The 23,050-nt window shown below is 59.9% G+C and overlaps 3 protein-coding genes across 5 annotated transcripts; 2 read left to right on the forward strand and 1 right to left on the reverse strand.

The window, feature by feature from the left end:
* Window positions 1-111: 111 nt before the first annotated feature.
* On the reverse strand, window positions 112-5,490 carry TCHP (trichoplein keratin filament binding). Its single transcript, XM_032706082.1, has 12 exons — window positions 5,289-5,490; window positions 5,056-5,218; window positions 4,782-4,838; window positions 4,180-4,248; window positions 3,665-3,838; window positions 2,911-3,023; window positions 2,514-2,580; window positions 2,072-2,244; window positions 1,770-1,851; window positions 1,405-1,590; window positions 1,217-1,330; window positions 112-662 (listed from the first exon to the last, which is right to left on the reverse strand). Exons 1-12 carry the CDS (start codon window positions 5,450-5,452, stop codon window positions 630-632), a joined length of 1,395 nt encoding a protein of 464 aa, XP_032561973.1. The 5' UTR covers window positions 5,453-5,490; the 3' UTR covers window positions 112-629.
* A 1,085-nt stretch (window positions 5,491-6,575) lies between these two features.
* Window positions 6,576-9,628, forward strand: GLTP (glycolipid transfer protein). The gene is made up of 5 exons (XM_032706081.1): window positions 6,576-6,792; window positions 7,484-7,545; window positions 7,799-7,932; window positions 8,540-8,690; window positions 8,839-9,628. Exons 1-5 carry the CDS (start codon window positions 6,690-6,692, stop codon window positions 9,019-9,021), a joined length of 633 nt encoding a protein of 210 aa, XP_032561972.1. The 5' UTR covers window positions 6,576-6,689; the 3' UTR covers window positions 9,022-9,628.
* A 657-nt stretch (window positions 9,629-10,285) lies between these two features.
* On the forward strand, window positions 10,286-19,191 carry TRPV4 (transient receptor potential cation channel subfamily V member 4). 3 transcript variants are annotated; one of them, XM_032706053.1, is made up of 16 exons: window positions 10,286-10,346; window positions 12,691-13,146; window positions 14,118-14,287; window positions 14,527-14,679; window positions 14,935-15,075; window positions 15,167-15,465; window positions 15,938-16,117; window positions 16,202-16,360; window positions 16,464-16,556; window positions 16,724-16,797; window positions 16,882-17,047; window positions 17,248-17,314; window positions 17,546-17,859; window positions 17,999-18,126; window positions 18,334-18,455; window positions 18,658-19,191. In XM_032706053.1, exons 2-16 carry the CDS (start codon window positions 12,770-12,772, stop codon window positions 18,798-18,800), a joined length of 2,586 nt encoding a protein of 861 aa, XP_032561944.1. In that variant the 5' UTR covers window positions 10,286-10,346; window positions 12,691-12,769; the 3' UTR covers window positions 18,801-19,191. The 3 variants fall into 3 exon arrangements, with proteins under 3 accessions (XP_032561944.1, XP_032561945.1, XP_032561943.1); XM_032706054.1 differs by having other exon boundaries at window positions 10,299-10,346; window positions 12,710-13,146; XM_032706052.1 differs by lacking the exon at window positions 10,286-10,346 and adding an exon at window positions 11,880-11,930.
* Window positions 19,192-23,050: the final 3,859 nt, after the last annotated feature.

The following is a 23,050-nucleotide window of genomic DNA, read 5'->3' on the forward strand; positions in this document are numbered from 1 at the left end:
ATTTCAAGGTGCAGTTGCCAATGATAACAGCAAGAAATCAAGTGCAATAATCAACTCAGTCTCCCCTCCTATTGTTTCAGTAGTTTGCTCATGAAAAGAAACAAATCCTTGTTCAGGTTTCATTCATTCTTTATTACTGTAGTGAAAAACAACATTTAATGAAGTCTTCAGCACCTTCTGGAGAGGAATTGGACAAATTAAGAACTGGTGCCACAGCACACATTATCTGACTGATGTGCAAAGTGCATCATGAATTATCTCCCAAAAGCCAGCTGGGCACTCAGGCACATCCTGATTCTCAGAGGTGGGAGCCTGACAGAGCACATCCTGGTTTGCAGCTCCCATTCCTTGTATTCTTTCATGGCTGAGATCCACAGGGCCCCATTATTTGCTGTGTTGCCACAGCCCAGCTCTTACTAAAACATACCAGCACAACTCCAGTTCTCTGAGGGTGCTCACATCCCCACATTCTTGAAGGCAGTAGAAATTTGCTCTTGTTCAGCTGGGCCACAGATAAATATTTTCACAAATCTACTGTAGCCTGTCCCAGAGCCACCATTATTTCAGGAGTTCCTTGAGTCTTCAAAGTTCTCTTTCTGTAGTCTGGAGCTGCATTTAGTGCTCGTTCCTCAGGTCCATGGTGCCTTTGGGTAACTGTAGACCTACCAGGGTCAGAACAAAGACCAGAACTGGTTTATGGGCTTTAGAATTAATCCACACACACACTATTCAACATGCAAAGGAGGTAATCTGCTGGGTAGGGGGGGTTAGGTGGGGTTACTCAAATTCAGCTTTGTTTTTAGAGCCAGGCAAAGCAGGACAGACACCAAAGACATCGAGCAGTGGAGATGCGCTGTCTCAGCTGCCTTAATGCAGCCCATAAATTATTGTTGGCACTGAATAACATCTGAGGCACTAGCAGTGCCTCTGCCTCAAACATTCTTTAAAAATTAGGGACTAAAGTATCAATATCAGCAAAAAAGAAAAGCAATTTTTAAGAGAGAACTACAGAGCTCTGTTAGAGGACAGGACAGCCCAGTGTTCTGCTCTAGCACCGTGTGACAACTAAGGTGGGGATCAGACACAATGAGAATTGTGTTGCCCAATGCCATCACCGTCTGTGATGGGCTCGTGTGTCAGGGTGACCTGTGTGTTGGGGTGACCCCTGTGCCAGAGGGACCCCTGTGTTGTCAGGGTGACCCCTGGGTGACCGTACCCTGCGCTCGCCCTCCCGCTGCACGAGCTCCTTGTGGCGCTGCCGGGCCCATCTCTCCTCTTTTTCCTCCTCCCTCCACTGCTCTTCCTCCTCTTGCCAGCGGCGCTCTGTCCCCTGGGCACGGAGAAATTGGGGCTGAGATTTGGCACCTTCACCATTCCTGTGTGTCTGTGGGAACCTCGGCCTACCTGTGCCTCCAGCTCCTGCCTGTGGGCTGTCTTCAGTTCCTCCTCCTGCTCCTTCTCCCTCCGACTGAGTTCCTTTGCCTCTTCAAGTTCTCTGATCAGCTGCTCTCGATACTTCAGGGTCTCTTCCTGCGCACGTCTGTTTAACTTGATTTTCTCTTGGATCTGGCGCTGTCTGCCTGCAAAGACCTGTGTGAAGGCAGAGGATGGAGGGAGAAGGTGGTTAAGCAGTTCCCAGAAAACACATCAGACAAGGAGAAAAATTCTGCCCTGGGTACAGAAGGCTGTGACCCTCTGGATACAGGGTTAGAACTGGAACAACAGTTTCTTCGTGACAAGGGAGAAACCTCATCAAGAAGGGTCATCACCTCATTCATCAGGCGATCTCTGGCCACCTTCTCCCTTTCCCATTCTCCTTTCATCATCTCCCACACTTTTTTAGCTTCTTCCCTAAAGGAGAGAGGAGGATTTATCTCCAAGGTTAAAAAAACCCTGTATACTCCACAGGCATAGAGGAGCTACCTCATGCTTTAGAGGAGCAATTGGGTTTCTCTTCATGTTCGTTCCCAGGCAAGTGGCGTGTCCACCAGCCTGTGCCTCTGAGACCCTCTGACCAGGAACATTCAGCACACACAGTGTTCAGAGGATGTTCAGAGGTGGGCAGACTCACGTAAAAAGAGTCTCTAGCTCTGCCTCCCTCTCCTTTTCCAACTGGAGCTGTTCCTCGATGACACGCTTCATCCAGGCCACGTCTGCCACCGCCTGTTCCCGACACCCCAACTGCCGCAGATGATTCTCATTTTCTCTCTCAAGGAGGGCTGATAAGATTTGCCTGTCTGTCTCCTGGAGATAAACCACAAGATTAACAACTGTCCAACAGGCTTCCAGTCTGTGTGCAGGGCTCCTCTCCAGGTGTAACTGGTGACAGTGGTGAGGGTGTGCTCAGCAAGGTGCTCCGTCTGCTGCTTCCCCCTGAGCTTTGTGCCCCAGCCCTGTGCACAAGCTGGAAGGGGCCTCCTGACTAATTAGCTGGAGGCATCAGAGGCAGACACAAACAAAACACACAGAGCAATGTTTTTCACCACACAGTAAAGTATGAATCAATCTCTTACCAGCTCCTCCTGTATCTGCTGCGCCCGTCTCTTTAACTGGGCACCACACTGATGCCTCAAAAAGCGACTGAAGGAGGAAAAAAAATGGCAAAATTAAAAAAAAAAAAAAAAATCAAACATTCAAACTGACTCTATAAGCCCCTTGTTACTGTACACCAACACTCAAGGAGGTACATCTGTGACAACATGACTTAGAGGCAGCAGAGGAACCTGCTGCAACAAACAAAAAGAAGAAAGGGCACCAGTGCATCTGCTCCTTGGCTGTTGTGGGTGAGTCCATCAAAATCCAAATATGTACATCCTACCACTGCTAGCTGGAATATCTCCTCATGCCTCAAGTAGTGCTGTGGACTCAGGAACAGATTCTATCCAAAACAAGCTCCACTTGGTGTCATACCCAAACTCTTTCTGCCTTCGGTGCTCTTCCATTTGTTTCCTCTCTTCTTCTAAGTTCTCCAGCTCCCACTGCTGCTTTAATAAATTCTCTCTTTCTTTTTTCAGCTTTTTTGTCTAAAAAGGAAAAAAACAACCACCAAGACAGAGTACATCAGAGAGCTGCAACATCCCAGAAGGCCTGTTTGACCAGAGTTTGTACCCCATGCTGCTCCTCTGCAGGCACTGAAAATCCTCCCTGCAGTCATATTCCACATTCACTTAATTCATGGCTCAGAGCACAGAGACACTGAGGAGCTCCTGCTGGCAATGCCTTTGACTTGGACCTGCCACACTTAGAAGCTTCTACAAATCCTTTTCTCATCTGATGCAGCACAAAACAGCACTTGCACTTCACAGAATCCCAGACTGGTTTGGGTTGGAAGGGACCTTAAATATCATCCACTTCCAACCTGCTGCCATGGGCAGGGACACCTTCCACTATGCCAGGTTGCTCCAAGCCCTGTGCAACCTGGCCTTGAACGCTTCCAGGGACTTCCTTGAACCCTTCAAGAGGGGCAAACAAGCTACAAGGGTTCAGCCATATGGCAGCATTCAAGGCAGAGGTCTGCATTACCAACAGAAACTGTCACAGCTATCTTCATCCCAGATTTCATCCAGTGCAAACCCAGAGGGAAGAGGTCAGCTTGCTGTATTTCCAAGTGAAGCAGTATTTCCAAGTGAAGTTTCTCCTCAAATGAGGAGAAATTTAAGATTACCTCTGCCTCCTGCAATTTCAGTTCTTCTATCTGCTGCAGCAACATCTCTGCTTGATTCTTCTTCTCCAGCTGATGCTTCTCCTCCTCTTGTCTCACCCTTTCCAGCTCTTCCCTTCGTGCCATTTCGTACTTGTTTTCATAACATTTCTTCTCTTCGAGTTCAGTCACCTCTTCCTTTCCCAGCCAAAAGAAAACACAGCATTTCAGGTTAGGCTAATGCAAACAAACAGCCTCTGGTTCAGATCCACAAATCAGCCTCCTGCAAGCTGGATGGTTTGGTAATAGTGCCCTTCCTGTAGAACTCCTTATTGCTGTGGGAATGAGCTCCATGCCCTTGGTTGTTATTTGATTCAAGACCGAAAGAAAACAAACAAACAGCAGCTCCTGTTCCTCCCACCTCTGAGCCAAGTCCATATGGGAAGACAAGATGTCTGCCAGCCAGGGCAAAAGGCACAAGTGTCACACTCCACCAGAGTCCTCTCAGTGACAGAAACACCAGGGCTGCCCCTCCATACCTTGTTTTTATTTGTTAGCTGGTCACCCCAGGCCTCTATCACGTGCTTCTTGTGCAGCTGCGACTCCGCCTGGAGACACAACAGACACAGCAAGGCCATCAGTGCCAGAGGTTCTCCTGTCCCCTGGGATCTTCCAGACTCTCTGGAGCACCATCTGGCCCAGCCACAGCCCTTAAGTCCCAGCAGGATGTGCCTCTGCAGAGGTGGGCTCGTCTGGGTGTCCACAGTGCCCACCAGGTCCCAAGCTGAGGGTCAGTCTCACATGGGAAACGCCAGTGTGACACTGACAGCAGGGCTGGAGCAGCAGGTGGGTGGAATAAAGAATAAGGAAGTACCACAGCATGGCAGGGACTGCTGTAAAAAGCACCCGAGACACTTACATTGTGGAGGCTGAAAATCTGCTCTGAGTGAACAGACTTTTTTAAAAATACTGGCTTTGAAAGGGCTTCTTACACAGTTAAACCATTTCACTTTGCCTTTTACTGATCAGAACTTGGGGCAGTTGCTGTGATATGAGTGACAACAACATGTGAGTGACTTTCAAGTTAAAAACTGGTTTAATAAGTACAAGGCAGCACGGACTAAATAGAAAGTAACATCACCTCCTGGAGCTCTGTGTTGTTTTCCTTCCAGTGCTCTTGCAGCAGCCTCTCAGCAACCTGGGAACAGAGAGCTAGGTCAGGTCAGGATAGGGGAGAGCTCGGCGTCCCAAACCCCCCCAGGATTCAGAGCACCAAGTGCTGAACAGCGAGGAACTCCTGGGGACCCCCAGCAGGTCCCGCTAGCACAGCTAAAACACGGGAGCGGCCCTTCACGGGGAGGGATGCGGGACAAGCCCCGGGATGCGGGACGAGCCCGGTCGGGCCGCGCCCTCACCTTCGTCCCGCGCTCCTCGCGGCCGCCCCGCGGCTCCTCGCTCCGCATCCCGCCCCGCCGCCGCTCCCGCAGCTCCGCCGACAGCGCCTCCCGCTCCTCGCGCAGCAGCCGCCGCAGCCGCTCCCGCCGCTCCTCCAGCCGCTCCCGCCGCTCCGCCACCGCGCTGCCGGACACCGGGGTGTCAGGGGGACGCCGGGGTCCCCCCGGGACCCTGCCCGGCCCCCCGGCCGTACCTGCGCGGGGGAACGCGGGGCTCGCTCCAGCGCGCCTGCCGAGAGCAGCACACGGCGGCGCGGGCGAAGGAGCGGCTGGTGCGCTCCCACTGCTGCCGGTTCCGCTCCTCCAGCTCCCGCCGCTCCGCCCGGCGCTCCGGGCTGCGACCCCTCAGCAGCCACATCGCCGCCACTGCCTCGGCAACGCGCCTGGCGCTACGGGCAGCGCCGAGGGACTCAGCGAGACGGGCTCCGCGGAACGGGAGGGAGGCGGGGACGGAGGGAGGGACTCGGGATGGAGAGAGGCGGGGACGGAGGGAGGGGAGTGTGGAAGGACGGGGACATGAGGGGGTGCTCCCGGTGACCCGACCCGGCGGTGCCGCCGCGCACCGAGCGCTCGCAGGACGCGCAGAAGCGGCCCCTGAGCCGAGCCCGGGGAAGTGCCACTGCGCCGGGTCGGAGCGCCTGGACCCGCGGGGTTTATGGCGCTGTAAATATTCCAGGGGTTAAAGGTTTCTGTCTCTGCCCGCCTTGGCACCAGCGCGTCGCCCAACCGGGCTGGGTGACCCGGGACAGGATGGGCACCGCGGGAGGGGCTCCGGGCACCCCGGGTCGAGCTCTGGGTACCCTGGGACAGGCTGGGCACCGTGGGGTGGACTCCGGCATCCCGAGAGGGGGTCAGTGCACCACGGGATGAGCTCCGGGCATCCCGGGGTGGGTTCCAGGCACCACGGGGGTTGTATGGCATCGGGGACAGCGGTGGTAGCAGCCGGCAGCCCCCGCAGGTGCCACCACCGGTGACCCGCAGCTCCCCGCACCCGCCTTGTATCCGCACCCTCCCTTCGAACTGCCGATCGCTATCGTCCCACGACCTGTTTTTCCAGAATAACCGGTAAAAACACCGCGTTTGGGGCTCTTTCGCCAGCAAATCGCCTCCCGGCGCTGCGGACGGGCTGCGCCTCCCTGCGCTCCCACGCCTCCCTCCTTCACCTCTCCGTGTCCCCCGCTCGGTGTCAGTTTCCCACCCAACCCCCTCCACTGAGGTGTTTAACCACCCCCGCGCGTCGAGGTTTGTTTTCCATCTGCTCCCTATGAAATATTCATCTCCCGTAAATAATTCAGGGCGGCCCGCCTGGCACACGGAGCGCAGGCAGGGCAGAGCGGGGTCGAGTGTTCCCCCTCTCCCCGCGGCTGAAGGGACTCTGAGTGGGCTCCAGGGGCGTGGCCTCCTCGTCGCGCCACAGGTCCCGCCCCCCTCCGCTGCGGCCAATGGCCGAGCACCGCTCGTATGGGCGGTGCACGGCCATTGGCCGCAGCGGAGGGGGGCGGAGCGTGGTGTGGGCGCGCTGCCGGGTCGGCCCCCGTTAGCTTCAGACCCCCCTCAGCCGGGGAGCGGTGAGGGGGAAGCTGAGAGGGTGGATCATGGCGCTTCTGCTGGAACACGAGTTCAAGCCGCTGCCGGCTGACAAGCAGATCGAGACCTTGCCCTTCCTGGAGGCCGTGGCGCACCTGCCGCCGTTCTTCGGTGAGACCGGGCTGGCCGGGGGTGGGAGGTACGGGCTGGGATAGGCCTGCTGCGAGCTCAGCTGCTCCGCGGTGCCCCCTCCACAATCCTGGGTCGTGACCCCCCTACCTGGTTCACAGTCCCTTCGAGGGGCTCATCCCGGACTTGGCTGCTGTGCCTGGGCCGAGGTTACATCACAGTCCCGTCAAACCCGCCGAGCAGCACCGTTGAGGAGCGTCCTGGAACACCCCATCCAGAGGCACCGCCCGGGGCAGGGGCTCTCCCATGCCAGCCATGGATCCCACCCGTATCCGGACCTGAGTGGGTGTCGGCGCGGCCACCCTCGTGTCCCGGCGTGTCCGCTGCCCTCCACAATGTCGGCTATTGTGTGGCGGCTCCGTGGCAGCCCCGGAAGGGCAGGACATGGGGCTGCCGGGCTGGGGACGGGCAGTGTCCGGAGCCTGTCAGGCTGTTCCAGGACGTTCTGCCAGGGCTCTGTCCCGGAGCCGGGGGGGGGTTGGAGGTCGCTGCTTTGGCCGCAGTGGGTGGCAGGGCTGTCCAAAGGGCCAGCAACCCAAATATCCTGTCCCAGTCCCGCTGGCTCGTGTCTCAGCACCCAGGCTGTTCTTAAGGTAAAACCTGTTGGTTAAGGGGACTTGGTGTGTCTCCTGTGTCGTCAGTGTGTAAGCGTCCTCCTTCCACATTTTTACAGATTGCCTGGGGACTCCCATCGTCTACTCGCCGGTCAAAGCAGACCTGACTGGAAATATCAAGGTAGGAAGGGGCTCAGGAGGCTTAGGGAGAACCCCTGGGTGGGGATGCTGTGGGATTGGAGAGACAGGACCTAGAGGTGTTTCAAAGGGCTCTTCTTCCCACGGAGACTTCTGGGCTCAGCAGTGGCTCATTCGGTGTCGTGTTTATTCCTGGGGCTCCTGCCCAGAGCCCCATGAGCAGCCGTCGTGTTTCCCCGCTCCGGTGCTGCCCTGCCCGGCAGCTCCCGGGAGCCAACTCCCTTCTCTGCCCTCAGAAAATCCGGGCCGTTTATGACTCCAACCCTGCCAAGTTCAAAACGCTACAGAACATCCTGGAGGTGGAGAAGGAGCTGCACGGCTCAGCCTGGCCCAAGACGGGCGCGACACTGGCGCTGATGTGGTTGAAAAGGTGACTCACGGCATCTGGAGCTGTCCCAGCACGTGGGGAGCTGGTGAACACTGGCTGGAGGCTGTGTAGGCTGGGCTGCTCCCTTGGGCTGGGTCTGGCCATTTTGGGGAACACAGCTGATGGGAACTGCCTCCTCAAAGCTCCCCTGGGAATGCACGTGGAAACTCAACCTCAGAGTATGAGCCCTCAGATTGTCTGGACTTGCCAGGACCCTGTGGTGCCAGGGGACCCCATGGGGCTGCACTTGGCCCTGCCCAGCTCAGCCCTTGGGCCCAGCCTCACCTGGGGCTCCATCCTGCCCTGCTCCCCATGTCTCCCCCAGGGGCTCCATCCTCCTCCAGTACCCATGTGCTACCCCACAGGGTTCCATCCTACACAGGTCCCCATGTGCTTCACCAGGGGCCATCCTGTCCCTGTCCTTCCTGGGGGGCTCAGTCCTGCCCTTCTCTCTCTCTTCCCTGGAGGCACCCACAGGGACGGGCACCAGCCCTACAAGGGGGATGCACTGCTGAGACTGTGGGACTTTTGGGATGCTTGGACATGCAGGGCTGGAAGCTGGGAAGCAGCACCCCCTTTCCTCACCCCAACATCTCTGCTCTTCCCCCAGGGGCCTGAAATTCATGCTGGTGTTGCTGCAGAGCATCTCCGATGGCGAACGGGATGAGGAGCATCCCAACCTCATCCGAGTGAACGCCATGAAGGCTTATGAGATCGCACTGAAGAAATACCATGGCTGGATGCTGCAGAAGCTCTTCACGGTGAGCGCTCCCCCCTCTCCAGTCATCCAAATACCATCCCTGAGGTTGTTCCCATGTGCTGATGAGCGTCCAGAGTACCCGCAGCACAACCCAACCCATGGTCTCCGTTGGGTGTGTGGGAGTCTAACGCCTTCTCCCTGTTTTATAGGGCTCAGTCTACGCTCTTCCCTACAAATCCGATCTGCTGAAGGCCTTGGAGAAGGGTAGAGAAGTAAAGGAGGAGGAAAGCATAGAAAAAATCCATCAATTTCTCACGAGGGTCACCCCAATCCTGGATGCAATTTATGAGATGTACACGAAGATGAACGCTGAGCTGAGCTACAAAGCCTAAAGCTGGCCCGGGACTGGCATGGATTAAATAAGGTGTGATGGGTGTTACCTGTGTCTTCATCACTGAGGCAGCCGGGGCGGCTCCCGGCTCTCCTGTGACTTCAATTCCTGTCTGGATCTGCAGTGGATAACCTGTTTTCTAACCAAAAAATAATAATCATTAATTTTCTATTAAGAACATGGCAATAAAACAATTGTGGGTGTCACTGTAGGATTTTCCCAAGAGGAAAACCAAGTGTTTCTAGTCCCAGCTCCCGGATTCCTGTCTCCGGTGGGGCAGGGAATGAAGTGTGGCGATGGCAGCGTCCTGCTGATGAGACCTCGGACCTGTCTGGCACTGGGACTGCGCCCGGATCCCGCCACACACCGACAGCACCTTGTGCCGATTGGCACCGGATCATCCGGAACGATGCCCAGAGCGGAGGAGCCAATGACTTCCTGGGTGACCCTGATTTCTCTGGCGCCGGCGTGGGACCGAGTCCTTCCGCCGGGATGCGGCAGCCGGGTCTGTGCCGGTGGTGTTCGCGGTGCCTTACGAGCCCCCTCACCTTCTGTGCTGCTGATCCCCCGCACGGGGCGGGAGCAGCACTTAATAAAAACTGACAGTACCACGGCTTGGGAGGCTCATTTGGGGCTGTCCCCGGGGAGTTCGTTTTGGGAGAGTACTTTGGGGCTGTTCTTGGGGGGGGGCTGTTCTGGAGGGAGCTGTTTTGGTTCAAGGGTTTTTTGGGGGACTGTGCCTCGCAAGGGCTGTTTGTGGGAGAGTTTGGGGGCTGTTTCAGGGAGGGTATTTTGGGAAGCTGTTCTGGGGAGGGTGTTTGGGGGCTGTTTCAGGGGATTGTTCCTGGAGGGGCTGTTTTAGGAAAAGGTGTTTGAGGAGGGTGTTTGTGGTAGCTGTTCCTGGGGGGACTGCTTTGGAAGGGTGTTTAGGGGCTGTTCTGGGCAGACTGTGTCAGCGAGGCTGTTTTGGGGAGGGTGACTTGGGGCTGTTCTTGAGGGAGCTGTTTTTGGGCAGGATGTTTTGGAGCTGTTCCTTGTTTCAGGGAGTTTGTTCCAGGGGAGTTTATTTAAGGGAAAGTGTTCTGGGGGGTTGTTCCCGGAGTCTGTTTTGTAGCGGGTGTTCCCAGGGGACCGTTCCGGGCCGAGCCAGTGCCCGGTGCCGCAGGGGCGGGGGGGGCGGGCAGGGGCCGATCCCGCAGGCGGGTCCCGGTGCCGCCCCCGCCGCTGGAGCCGGGGCCGGGCCGGGGAGGGGCCGCTCGCCGGGACCGGCCCCGCGGAGACTCGGCGGCGCCGGAGCGGACGGGACCCTCCGCGGGACCCTTCGCGGTACGGACCGGGGGGAGCGGGCAGAGGGGGGGCACGGCCGGGGGTGGGACGGGCCGGGACACGGGGACCAGGGCAGGATGAAGCCTCCCGGGGAGGAACACAGGGCAGGATGCAGCCCCTGGGGCAGTCACGGAGACCAGGGCAGGATGGAGCCGCCAGGTGAGGCGGGGGTCGTGGACTGAGCTGGACAGGGCCCCCTGGCCCCGCGGAGTCCTGATGTGTCCAGACAATTTGGGGACTCACGCTCTGAGGGTGGGGTGCCGGGTGCGTTCCCAGGGGAAGCTTTGAAGAGGGGGTTCCCACTGGCTCCAAACCCCCCGTGCCGCCCGCGCCGAGCTCCCGGCTCTCACCCAGGTGAGCACGGCCCCAGTGGTGTGGATGACTTTAGGAAGTGTCTGGATCACTCCGGATAAGCCTTTCTAGCATGACCCCCCTGTGGTTTCAGTGATTCACTCCCACCAGAGACCTTCCGGTTTCAGTTTGTGAGGCACTTTAGTGTCATGGGACACCATCCCTGCCGCCCGCCCAGGGCACTCCGTTCACATCCCAGTGTCGGCGACAGTGTCCGTGCCTCCGTGGTGGGCTGGAGTGGGGATTCACTGGGGATACTGGTCCGGCTGGGAGGTACCTTGATGGGGAGCTGGGGAGAGGTGGGAGCACAGGTGGGGTTTGTGTTGGATACAAGAGCTGCACATTGACTCAGTTATTCCATGAGGTGAGGAAGTCTGAAAACTCCAAGCCCAAATAACTAACGGGCCAAGTCAAACCCCTCTGACAGCACCTTTCCTGGCAGCGGCCGTGCCCAGGGCAGTGCCTGGGCTGGCAGTGCCGGCACCGATCCGTTCTTTTCCCACACAACCTTCCAGCCCCGGCCGGTGACAGCAGGTGTGACATTCCGGCCGTGTGTGGGTTTTCCCTAAAGCTGTGCTTTCCCGGGTCGCAGCGCAGCTCGGAGGGCTCGGGTGCTCCGTCCCCATTCCCAGACCGTAGGATCAGTTGCTTGGCAATTCCCTCTTCTCCGTTGTCCAAGGTCAAACCGGCCATGCGAGGGCTCCCCGCTTGCGTGGGGTCGGAATGTGAGACCTGCGGACTTTGGCAGGTGCTTGTGGAATTTCTCGCAGAGTTGGGGATGGCAGGAAAGCCAGCAAAGAGGAGAAACCGTGTGACTGTGGCTTACCCCGTGCCCCCCCTAGGGCTGTATCGTCTCAGCTTGGTGTCCCCCAGGGCTGCACTGTCCCTGCTGAGTGTCCCCCAGGGCGGTGGGAAGAAGGGGCCGCTGTCTGAGCTCCCTCTTCGTTGCTGCGGGGTTTTGGGGCCGTTTGCCACCCTCATCCCCCGTGCCCACGGGAGCACCGCGGGGCTGCCAGGGCGGCTGTGGGACTCGCTGCCGAATTCGAGCCCGTCCCCGCCTGCGCTGCCCTCCTAGCAGGGCCCAGCCTATCCCAGTGGCTTGTTGCACAGAGCTGCAGCCCAGCACTAAATGACACGTTTCTCTCTACTTTTTCTGTCCCGGGACCCGCGGGGAGAGCTGAGCTCGCCGGAGGCAGGAACTATGCGGAGCCCTAACGCTGCCGGGGTTTGCCAGTGGGTTTTGGTGAAAAGCGGGGCTGGGGGAGCGCTGGGGTCGGTCACCTGTCCGTGCGGGCAGGGATGTGCGGGCAGGACACGGCCGTGCCGGTGGCACAGCGCAGAACTTTGCTGGCCGCGCTGGTAGTGCAACTCTCCTTCAGCCCCACGTCCCTCTGGACAAACTAAACCCGTAATTTCTTCTCCCAACCGCTGTCCCGGCCCTCCCGCGGGCTGCAGCCCCCCCGTGCCGCGCCTGTCCCCTCCCAGTGCCCAGAGCCGGGTCCCACCGAGCCCCCCAGGGCTGCGGGAGCTGTGGAGCATCGCGAGCAGCCCTGGCCCCGTTCCCAGCCCTGCTGCGGTGGCAACTCCCACTGCGTCTGGGCGCTTCCCTGGATACTTCCCTTGACGTGGGGAGTATCCCAAGGAATGTTTTCTTTCCTTGGGCGGCAGATCGGAGTGCACAGGGTCTGCTCTGTGCCCTGTCCTGGGCTGCACCCCGGCTGACCGCAGCGGGGCCGGGCTCGCCCTCGCCCAGCGCGGCAGCGCCGCAACCGAAGGGGCCCCTACAGACGCGAGGGGTCCCCGCAACCGGGTAGGTGGGTGCCGAGTAGAGCAGGGACAGAGAGGACCAGCCGGGACACTGAGTTACAGGGAGTCCCGCCGGCCCCAGCGGCTGCCAGGGTGGGTGTGGGACCTGTCCCGCCGCGGGGCTCCGTGCCCCGGGGAGAGGATGGGGACAGTCTTTTGGGGCTGACACTGGGGTTTCCGTTGCCAGGTCTCCTACTCTCTTGAAGGAGCCGGGGGTCACAGCCACCCAGGCAGGTCACTCGTGCCCGTCCCGCGGTTCGGGGACCATGGCAGACCCCGAGGACCCCCCGCGCGTTGTTGTGGGCGATGGCGGGGAGGGCGCGGGGGAGGACGGCTCCCTCCAGAACGACTCCTTCCCGCTCTCCTCGCTGGCCAACTTGTTCGAGAGCGAGGACACCCCGACTCCCGCCGAGGCAGCGCGGGGACCCCCCGGCGCCGGGGATGGAAAGCAAAACCTCCGCATGAAATTCCACGGGGCCTTTCGGAAAGGCGCCCCGAAGCCCATGGAGCTGCTGGAGGCCACCATCTACGAGTCCCCCGTGGTCCCCGCGCCCAAGAAAGCCCCCATGGACTCCCTCTTCGACTACGGTACCTACCGCCACCACCCCAGCGAGAACAAGCGCTGGCGCAGGAGGGTCGCGGAGTGAGTACGGGACCCCCGGTGCGGCGGGGGGTGCTGGGGTCGGGGCACCCAGGTGGGTATGGGGATGCTCAGCAGCTGGGGACGAGGACAGCCCTTCAAGTGGCACTTCGGGGTGCTTTGGGCAGGGATACCACGAACAGGGAGCAGCTCCCAGTGAGTCCCAGTGGCAGCGCTGGGCTGTGCCATGCCGTGCCATGTCGTGGTGAGGGTCTGCAGCCTCACCACCGGGGCCGGGAGCGCGGGAGTGCGGGAGCGCGCCCCTCTTCCCCCTTACCGGTGCCATGAAAGAGGCTCTGTGCGCCCGGCCGCTCCCCTGGCCGGTGCGGCCGTCTGGCTCCGGCATGAAAGGGCTTTTCAGGAGGGCCTCCACCCTGCCCGCGCCAGGAAACCGGAGCGGGGGGGGGGGCAGCCCGCAGCCGGACGCACAATGCCCCTCTGTGCCGGGCACCTGGGGCGGCCACCGTGGCCACCCGCCAGCGTCCCCACCCAGGGATGCAGCCAGCAGGGACAACAGGGTGTCCTCCCGTGGAGGTGGGTGGAGGTGGCCGCGATGCCCCGTGAGCCCTCAGCCTGGGGATCCCTCTCTGGGGCAGCCGCCATCCGTCCTGCCCCCATTCCCGGTGCCCGGAGCTGACCGGTTGTCCCCAGTCCATCCCGCTGCTGCCAACTGCTCCGACCGGTTTAGCTTCGCCCGTGGTGCTGGAGTGTGACCAAACCCGTGGCCCGTTCCTGCTGGGGGTGCAGCTGGGGGCCCAAAGCGCTGCAGCACCAGTGGGAGTCCACCACCTCCGTGGACGATGCTGGGAGCACTGGACTGCTATCTCGGCTGTCCCGGCCCCGTGGGTGACCCCAGCCAGGGGGTGTCCCCGGCGTGTCTCCGGTGCCCAGCGGCTGAGCACCCTCAAGCTCATTGCACTGGTGGGAAGCTGAGGCAGCGGTTCCGGTTCCCAGCGCTGGGGTTTCTCCCGCAGGAAGCAGGCGCCGGCAAAGGGACCGGCTCCCAACCCGCCCCCCGTCCTTAAAGTCTTCAACAGACCCATTCTCTTCGACATCGTTTCCCGGGGGTCCCCGGCAGGCCTGGACGGGCTCCTCTCCTTCCTCCTCACCCACAAGAAACGCCTCACAGATGAGGAGTTCCGAGGTGAGGACTGGGGGTTCCCTGCCCTGGGACAGGGCGTGGTGTCCGGGCTGTGCCATGCCAGTGGTGATCCCTGTATTCCTGTGGGGATGGTGATACACAACCCGGACACGGGAAGCTGTGACGTGCAGCTCCTGGAAGAAGCCAGGGATTTGGCCAGGGAGTGCAGGGGTGTGGGACTGGGCACCCCCATGGCCAAGGGGGGCTGATCCCGAATCCTCCCCAGCACTCTCCCATTGCAGAGCCCTCCACGGGGAAGACCTGCCTGCCCAAGGCGCTGCTCAACCTGAGCGGGGGCAAGAACGACACCATCCCCCTCCTCCTCGACATCGCCGAGAAGACGGGCAACATGAGGGAGTTCATCAACTCGCCCTTCAGGGACGTCTATTACCGAGGTGGGGGAACGTGGGGCCACTGCTGGCCCTGCCTGGGCATGGGGGACACTGCGGTGATTCGGGGAGCAGCACAGCAGGGACCCTGGGGAGGATGGAGGATACTGGGGAGGTTGGGGACTGGGGCAGTGGGGACCTTGGGGAGACTGGGGGGCTCCAGGGGGGATTTGGGACTGGAGCGGCAGATACCCTGGGAAGGCTGGGGACCCGGGGAAACTCATGGGGCAAGGTGGCAGCTGAGAGTCACTGGTGTCACAGGTCAGACAGCCCTTCACATCGCCATCGAGCGCCGCTGCAAGCACTACGTGGAGCTGCTGGTGGAGAAGGGAGCGGATGTCCACGCCCAGGCCCGCGGCCGCTTCTTTCAGCCCAAGGATGAGGGTGGATACTTCTATTTCGGTGAGCAGGGAGGGAGCCCAGGGGTCACTGCTGTGCCTCAGGATGCCCCCGCAGCGAGGCAGGGCTGACAGGAGCCCCGATATCTCTGCAGGTGAGCTGCCCCTCTCTCTGGCCGCCTGCACCAACCAGCCCCACATCGTGCACTACCTGACGGAGAACGGACACAAGCAGGCGGACCTGCGGCGCCAGGACTCCCGCGGCAACACGGTGCTGCACGCCCTGGTGGCCATCGCCGACAACACCCGCGAGAACACCAAGTTCGTCACCAAGATGTACGACCTGCTCCTCGTCAAGTGCGCCAAGCTCTTCCCCGACACCAATCTGGAGGCGCTGCTCAATAACGACGGCCTGTCCCCGCTCATGATGGCAGCCAAGACCGGCAAGATCGGGGTACGGTGACCCCCAACGTGGGGAGACATCTCTTGCCATCCCTGAGGCACGGACTGAGCCCTGTTGCACTTGGGACACGTCCCTGCTGGCAGCACAGCTTCTTTGCAGATGCTGGTGGAAACCTGGACGTGCAGCCTGTTAACACAGCTAATTAATGCCCCACTGCATTCCAGCCCTTCCTTAATTAACCCCAGGCCCTCGGCACAGTCCATCCTCTCCCCTGACCTGCCCTCAGCCTCTGATGGGGTGGGCAGGGGGGGTCATTAAAAATACAAAAGCTGCAGCAACCTGGGGAACTTCCCACTGTGGCAGTGTCCCTGCACCCCTTGGGAGCCCCTCAGGAGCACCCTGGGCCCACCACAGTACAAGGGGTGGATTGAGTGATGTGCCTGAGATGGGGTGGGAGTAAAGCAGGGTACCCCAAGCAGGTCAGGGCCAGGTCTATGGGCAAGCAGTCCTCTCCCTCTGGCAGATCTTCCAGCACATCATCCGGCGGGAGATCACGGATGAGGACGCCCGGCACCTCTCACGAAAGTTCAAGGACTGGGCGTATGGCCCTGTCTACTCCTCCCTCTACGACCTCTCCTCGCTGGACACCTGTGGAGAAGAGGTGTCTGTGCTGGAGATCCTTGTCTACAACAGCAAGATTGAGGTGTGCAGGGGCTGGGGGGACTGAGAGGGGTCTGGAGGACACTGGAGGAGCAGATACCCTCTGACAGCACCCACTTCCCACCAGAACCGCCATGAGATGCTGGCTGTGGAGCCCATCAATGAGCTGCTGCGTGACAAGTGGCGCAAGTTTGGGGCTGTCTCCTTCTACATCAGCGTGGTCTCCTACCTCAGTGCCATGATCATCTTCACCCTCATCGCCTACTACCGCCCCATGGAAGGCCCTGTGAGTCCCAGGGTGCCGTGGTACAGCCCCACGGGCCAGCACTGCCTGGCAGGGGGGTCTGCGGGGGATGGGGCAGCAGCTCAGCTCTGCCCTCTCCCCATAGCCCCCCTACCCATACACCACCACTGCCGACTACCTGCGCCTGGCCGGGGAGATCATCACCCTCCTCACTGGAATCCTCTTCTTCTGCACAAACGTCAGTGTGGTGAGGCAGGGGGTCCTCCTGTGAGGCCACTGAGCCCTCGGAGTCTCCAAGGCTGACAGGCCTGTGTCCTGAGGCATCTCTCCCTGCTGTGGTGGCCCTGGACACAGGGACCCTACCACACAGGACTCGTTCCCCCAACCTGCCCCTCTCTCCTGCAGATCAAAGACCTGTTCATGAAGAAGTGCCCAGGTGTGAACTCCTTCTTCATAGATGGCTCCTTCCAGCTGCTCTAGTATGTAGGGAACCCCTGGGACCACCATGAGCTGCCACACCCCAGAGCTTCTGGGTGCAGGGTCTGACCCTGACTCTCCTCCAGCTTCATCTACTCGGTGCTGGTGATTGTCACGGCGGGGCTGTACCTGGGTGGCATCGAGGCGTACCTGGCTGTTATGGTCTTCGCACTGGTCCTGGGCTGGATGAACGCCCTGTACTTCACCCGTGGGCTCAAGCTGACAGGGACCTACAGCATCATGATCCAGAAGGTCTGGTGGGGTCAGGGGTCTTCTCCTTCCTCAGCAGGGCTGCTCCTCCCATAGATGTGCTGCCCAAAGAGGATCCTCCAGGCTTTCTGTAGGGTTCCTGTGGCTCAGCACTGCCCTGCTCCCAGCCTGGCCTTCCTGGCAACAGTTCAATGATGGTGCCACAGTCCAGCACACCTCACCCTGCTCTCCATCACTTGCAGATCCTCTTCAAGGACCTGTTCCGCTTCCTTCTGGTCTACTTACTCTTCATGATCGGCTACGCATCAGGTAGGGCCTGACTGGGAGCAGGGACCCGGGGGAAGAACAAGCCCTATAGCACAGCTGGGCAGGGGGCTGCAGACCCCCTGCTTCATCCCACCCACCTGCAGACCCAGCCTTTGCCTCCTCCCATGGTGGAGACGGTCTCAGCAGGCACAGAGCCATGTTGGGGCCCATTGTGGACCCCATCCTTGCTGCTGCTCCCGTGGACTCACCTTCTCTGTCCCTTCTCCCCCCCAGCCCTGGTGTCCCTCCTGAATCCGTGTCCCAGCAGCGAGTCCTGCAGTGAGAAGTCCAACTGCACGGTGCCCACCTACCCATCCTGCCGGGACAGCCAGACCTTCAGCACCTTCCTGCTGGACCTCTTCAAGCTCACCATCGGCATGGGTGACCTGGAGATGCTTGAGAGTGCCAAGTACCCCGGCGTCTTCATCATCCTTCTCGTCACCTACATCATCCTCACCTTCGTGCTCCTCCTCAACATGCTCATCGCCCTCATGGGCGAGACCGTGGGCCAAGTCTCCAAGGAGAGCAAGCACATCTGGAAGCTGCAGGTACCACCCCAGGGGCTGCTGGGCAGGGGGTCCAGGGGCTGCTTGTGCCCAGGGGGCTGCAACACTGCAGTACCCCAAGCTCCATGGGCAAGGAACCTCCATGCCTCCATCCTCAAGCAGTCCCTGGTGTCCCTGGCAGTGGGCCACCACCATCCTGGACATTGAGCGCTCCTTCCCAGTGTTCCTGAGGAAAGCCTTCCGCTCAGGGGAGATGGTCACCGTGGGGAAGGGCACGGACGGGACACCAGACCGCCGCTGGTGCTTCAGGTAAAGGCAGGTGCCCTCGGGGGCTGGGGAGCAGCCAAGCCTCCCCCACCATGGCCAGTGGTGTTTTGGGGAGCCAGCACAATGCACTCCTTTGTAGGGTCCTTTGTTCTCATCTGGAGGCAGGTGGAATTGCTGGTGGATGCCAGAGCTGCTGCCCTGGCTCCCAGGCGCTCTCTGCAGCCCCTCTGGATCTGACCTTCCCCTCAGGGTGGACGAGGTGAACTGGTCCCACTGGAACCAGAATCTGGGCATCATCAGCGAGGATCCGGGCAAGAATGACACATACCAGTACTATGGCTTCTCCCACACCATGGGCCGGCTGCGGAGAGGTGAGTGCCATGTCATGGGCTGGGAACATCCCTCAGGATCTATGGGGAGGTGAACGTGGTACCGCAGGCTGGGAGCATCCCTTGGGATGCTGCTTGCAGCCTCTGATGAGCCCTGAGAGCAGATTTGGGGGCTGGGTAATGTGGGGCTGACCAGGGAGCAGCCACGGACTCCTGGCTCTGCCAATTCCCACCCTCCCCACAGATCGCTGGTCGACCGTGGTGCCGCGCGTGGTGGAGCTCAACAAGAGCTGCCAGCCGGAGGAGGTGGTGGTGCCGCTGGGGACCATGGGCACGGCAGAGCCACGGGAGCGGCGGCACGGCCAGGCCCCGAGCTCCCTGCTCTAGCACAGTGGTGCTGGGAGCTCATGGACTCTGCCCGGGCCCCCGGAGCAGTTCCAGAACTGCGACTGGGCTGGATGGTGCTTGTCTGCTCCTCAGGGATTCGTGCAGCCTCCGTCCCTCAAGCAGCTGCTGTCCCGGTGGGTGTCCAGCTTGGATGGGGGGTCCTGGCCCTTCCCTGGCCATGCTGGAGGTCTCGGCTCTCACCGATGAGCTCCAGTGCCACCGCTTCCCTTCACCATGCTGGCGCCATTGGCTGTGCCATGCCGGGAGCCTCGGACGCGGGCTGGGTGTGGGAAGCACGGCCCCCACCGCCCACCAAGGCCAATGGTTTTGCCACAGTTTTTTGCACAGGATTTATATGACTATTTATTTAGTAATAAAGACTGACCTGCCAGCGCTGCCTCCTCCTGGCATTGACTGATTCCAGCTGGGACAGCCGTGCTGCCGGCACGTCCTGGAGAGGGATGGAGGGTCCGGCTGCAGCCTGTGCTGTGCCGAGCCATGGGCAGTGAATGGCCACTCATCACACTGAGCTCCGGTGCTGTACATGGATTTGTAGGGCCTTGGTGTGCAGGTGCTGTGCACGGATGGGATGTGCAGGTAGAGCGCACGGATGGGATGTGCAGATGCAGAGCATTGATGGGATGTGCAGGTGGAGTGCACGGATGGGATGTGCAGATGCAGCTCACGGTTGCGGTGCGGGGCCAGGGTTCCGCGGCCGCCGCTCCACTGGAGGGCACCACACACCGCGCGATGCGGGACCGGCCGTGGCGGCAGCGCGGGGAGCCCGGGCTGGTCCCGACCCGCACCCGGCGGGCAGGCGGGGGGACTGGGTATCCGGGGTGGGGGAGTGGAACCGGGACAAACCAGCGCTCCCCATCCCCTCCCCATCCCATCCCTACCGTATCCCATCCCCGTGAATCCCCATCCCATCCATCACCCCTCTGTAACTCCTTTCCTTCTCATCTTCCACCCGTGTGCAGCGGGGGGTGCGCTTTCCTTTAACAGCTGGACGTTGTGCAGCTGTGAAGGAGCGATTTAAGTGGGAAACAGTAACACGGTGGCAGAGACCATGGCCAGGGCCTTGAGGGCAGCCCGGCTCCATCAACGAATGCTTTAGCAGCAATGGGGACACTTCATCTTCAAATGTGATGAGTTGCTGTCAGCGTTAACGGCACCGTCTCCGTTTAAATGTGATTTACATACATCTCTCATATTGTGGTTTAAGTATTTCCCCAGGGTGAGGGATGAATATGTTTTATTATCACTCCTTGGGAGAGGCGGAGGTGGCAGCTCCCGCTGCATAATTGAATGGGGAGCTGAGCTGCTCCCCTTCCAGGCCAGGGTAAAAATTATAAACTTGGCTTTCACCCATTTGGGTGGCCACAGGTCTGGTGGCCAGTCCCGGCTGGGCCATGTGGTGTGGCTGAAGGAGCCCTAGAAGAGGACTCAGCCATCTGGCGTGCTGGAGATGGGCTCACCACAGCAGCTGCCCCGGGCTGCAGCACCAGACACGGGATTTTCCGGTAAAATTAGATATAAACCAATTTTTTCCCCTCCTGTGCAAATCCCGATGTCACAAAGCTGAGGGGTCACATGTGAGTGTGCTTTAAAAGGATTTGGGATGTGGGAAGGGTGGCTGTCACTGTGCCCCAGCACCCTGAACCATCATCCTGCAGTGGCTCGGTGGGGATGGGGACACTGCGGCCACCACAGTGACATCCCAGCACAGGACACCTCTTCCACCTTCAGGGCTGCAGGGCTGGAGTTTGGCCCTTTTACCCCCTGCCACACCAAGCCCTGAGCTGTTGCACCCTCAGCTGGGGTGGGTGGGGGCACCCCGGGGGCTGGCGAACTGGGGGTGCTCTGTCCTGGCCCCCTCCCACCCCTCCCCTCCCCGCCCTGCCAGGGATGACAAACCCAACAAAGGGAAGAGAAAAGCACTTGTCATCCAGAATGCGGAGCGCGGAAGCAAATTTATTTTTAGATAAATCTAAAGCTTAATTTGTGAAGCTAATATCAATCAAAATGAGAGATGGGGGTTTTTAAGTCCTTTTGCAGCCGTGCAATTTATACTGCTTGTCTCTCCTCCTCGCTCCCAAATAGCAAAGGCAGCCACTAAGTTTAATATCAGCCTCATGCACACCTGCCTTAGAAATTTTTATTATTATTGCAATTATTGTTATTATTTGAATAGGAAGATGTTTGCAGACCAGAAAGAGCATCGTTTCCCTCGGCACGTTCCCACAGTGCTCACGGGGGAGCTGCGCCCCACAGGAATGGGAGGGTGATGGGTTGTGGTGGCTTTGCCTTGGGTGCTGGGGTGCACCTCGGTGGTCCCTGCCCCATCTCCCAGGAGCGTCTGTCACATTTTAAGTCCCCACGTGCTCACCTGTGCCCGCCAGGGCCGGCACTGCAGCAGTCCTGGCTGGAGGCAGGAACCACCAAGGAGGGACCCATTTATTCTGTATTCCACAGCTGAAATCTCCCGGTACACACTGAAATCCTCCTCCAAAGGAGTGATCTGAGGGGAGAATTAACCTGCTAAATAATACAAACCCCGCGCACCTCCTAATGAAATGTAATGACTTGGAGACCTGCAAGATGGATCGCGCCGTCGCTCGCAGCCGCTCGCCCTGATTTATGGTGAGCTGGGAAATCTGATGGAGGCAGCGCTAATGAATCCCCCTCCCACAGGCACCGCTGGTGGAGCAAAGTTTCTCCCGGAGCCCCCAGTGAAGCTCCGTGTACCCCGGCCTCAGGAGGGCCCCCCCTTCGGCGCTGGGGGACCCCCAGGGAGGGGCTACCCAGCACAGAGGGACCCGCCAGCCCCGCCGCGCTCCAGCCTCACATTCCTTTGATGTGGCATCTTTTTAATGACAAAGATCTGAGTGAAGATCTTCCTCCAGACGGACTAATTTTAACACGCAGGCAGGCAGCGGCACCCCCCATCAGTAACATTAACCTCTGTGAAAATTTCCTTTTGTCCCAATTTCTCTTTGTTCCCTGGATCGGCTGTCAGCCGCTCGCAGCCGGTGACGGAGCGGTCCCCTCCCGCCACGCCATAAATATCGGCGCCGCCGTTACGGCGGGTGAGCAAACAAGACAAATGGAGCCGCCGTCCCCGGCTGCAGCCACAGCCACGGGGTAGCTCCAAGTGCATGGCTATGTGCCCATCCCTGTCCTTGTCCCCATCCCATCCCTATTCCTCTCTCATCCCCATCCCCACCCTGTCCTCATCCCTGTCCCCATCCTCATCCCCTTCCCCATTCCCATCCCATCCCATCCTATCCCTGTCCCTGTCTCCATCCCAACCCCATCCGCATCCCTGTCCCATCCCCATCCCTATCGCTTTCCCATACTCATCCCACCCCATCCCCATCCCTGTCCACGTTCCATTCCCATCCCTGTCCCCATCCCATCTCCATTCTAATCTCCATCCCCATATCTGTACCCACTCTCACCCCCATCCCCTCCCCTCCCCTCCCCTCCCATCCCATCCCATCCCGTCCCTGTGCCCTCCCAACCATTCAAGGAAGACAACTGAGCCCTTCCCACCCTCAGTCCCCTCTCTGGCTGGGATAAGGACACGCCGCATGTCACTGCCACACATCACAGGGCCAGGGAGACACATCCACAGCCCAGAGCTATTGGGGACTCCATACTGTTATCCTAATGCAACTGGCTCACTGCTGGGGCTGGAAAGCTGCTGACAGGCAGAGCAGGGGGGGTCTGATTTAGAGGAGAGCAGCCCCCCAGCCAGACCAGGGCTCTTGGAGAGCCCCCATCCCACCTGGGCACCAGGAACGCTCCTGCCAGGGGGGAAACTCAGTGGGAAACTCGCCAGGGATGACAGAAGGCAGCGGAGGTGCCACCACAGCACCAGTGATGGTGGCGGGAGGGGGACACGGCACCTGATCCCAGTGCCCACCACTGGGGCCTCGGGGTGGCGAGGGCCGAACATCCCAGAGCATCCCACACGTGCACGTGAGGACACAGCCCTAATCCCCAGGGATCTGGGCACGTGGGTGCGAGGCGGAGGCTGGTGCCCAGGACTGATTAATGGCTCAGCATTGTTAACAGGTTATTTATAGGTGCTCCTCCACGCCCTAAAAATCTGCAGGGAGCAGGGAGGGGTCCCGGCTCTGGGGGGGCCCCGGGGAGGCCACAGCAAAGCAAAGAGACTCCAGAGCACACATCCAGCGAGATCCTGGTTTTACTTTGGGAAAAACACCATCCGGACACACGGCTTG

The sequence above is a fragment of the Chiroxiphia lanceolata genome, chromosome 18 (genome assembly GCF_009829145.1).
Source record: "Chiroxiphia lanceolata isolate bChiLan1 chromosome 18, bChiLan1.pri, whole genome shotgun sequence".
In the NCBI taxonomy this organism is placed as follows: domain Eukaryota; kingdom Metazoa; phylum Chordata; class Aves; order Passeriformes; family Pipridae; genus Chiroxiphia; species Chiroxiphia lanceolata.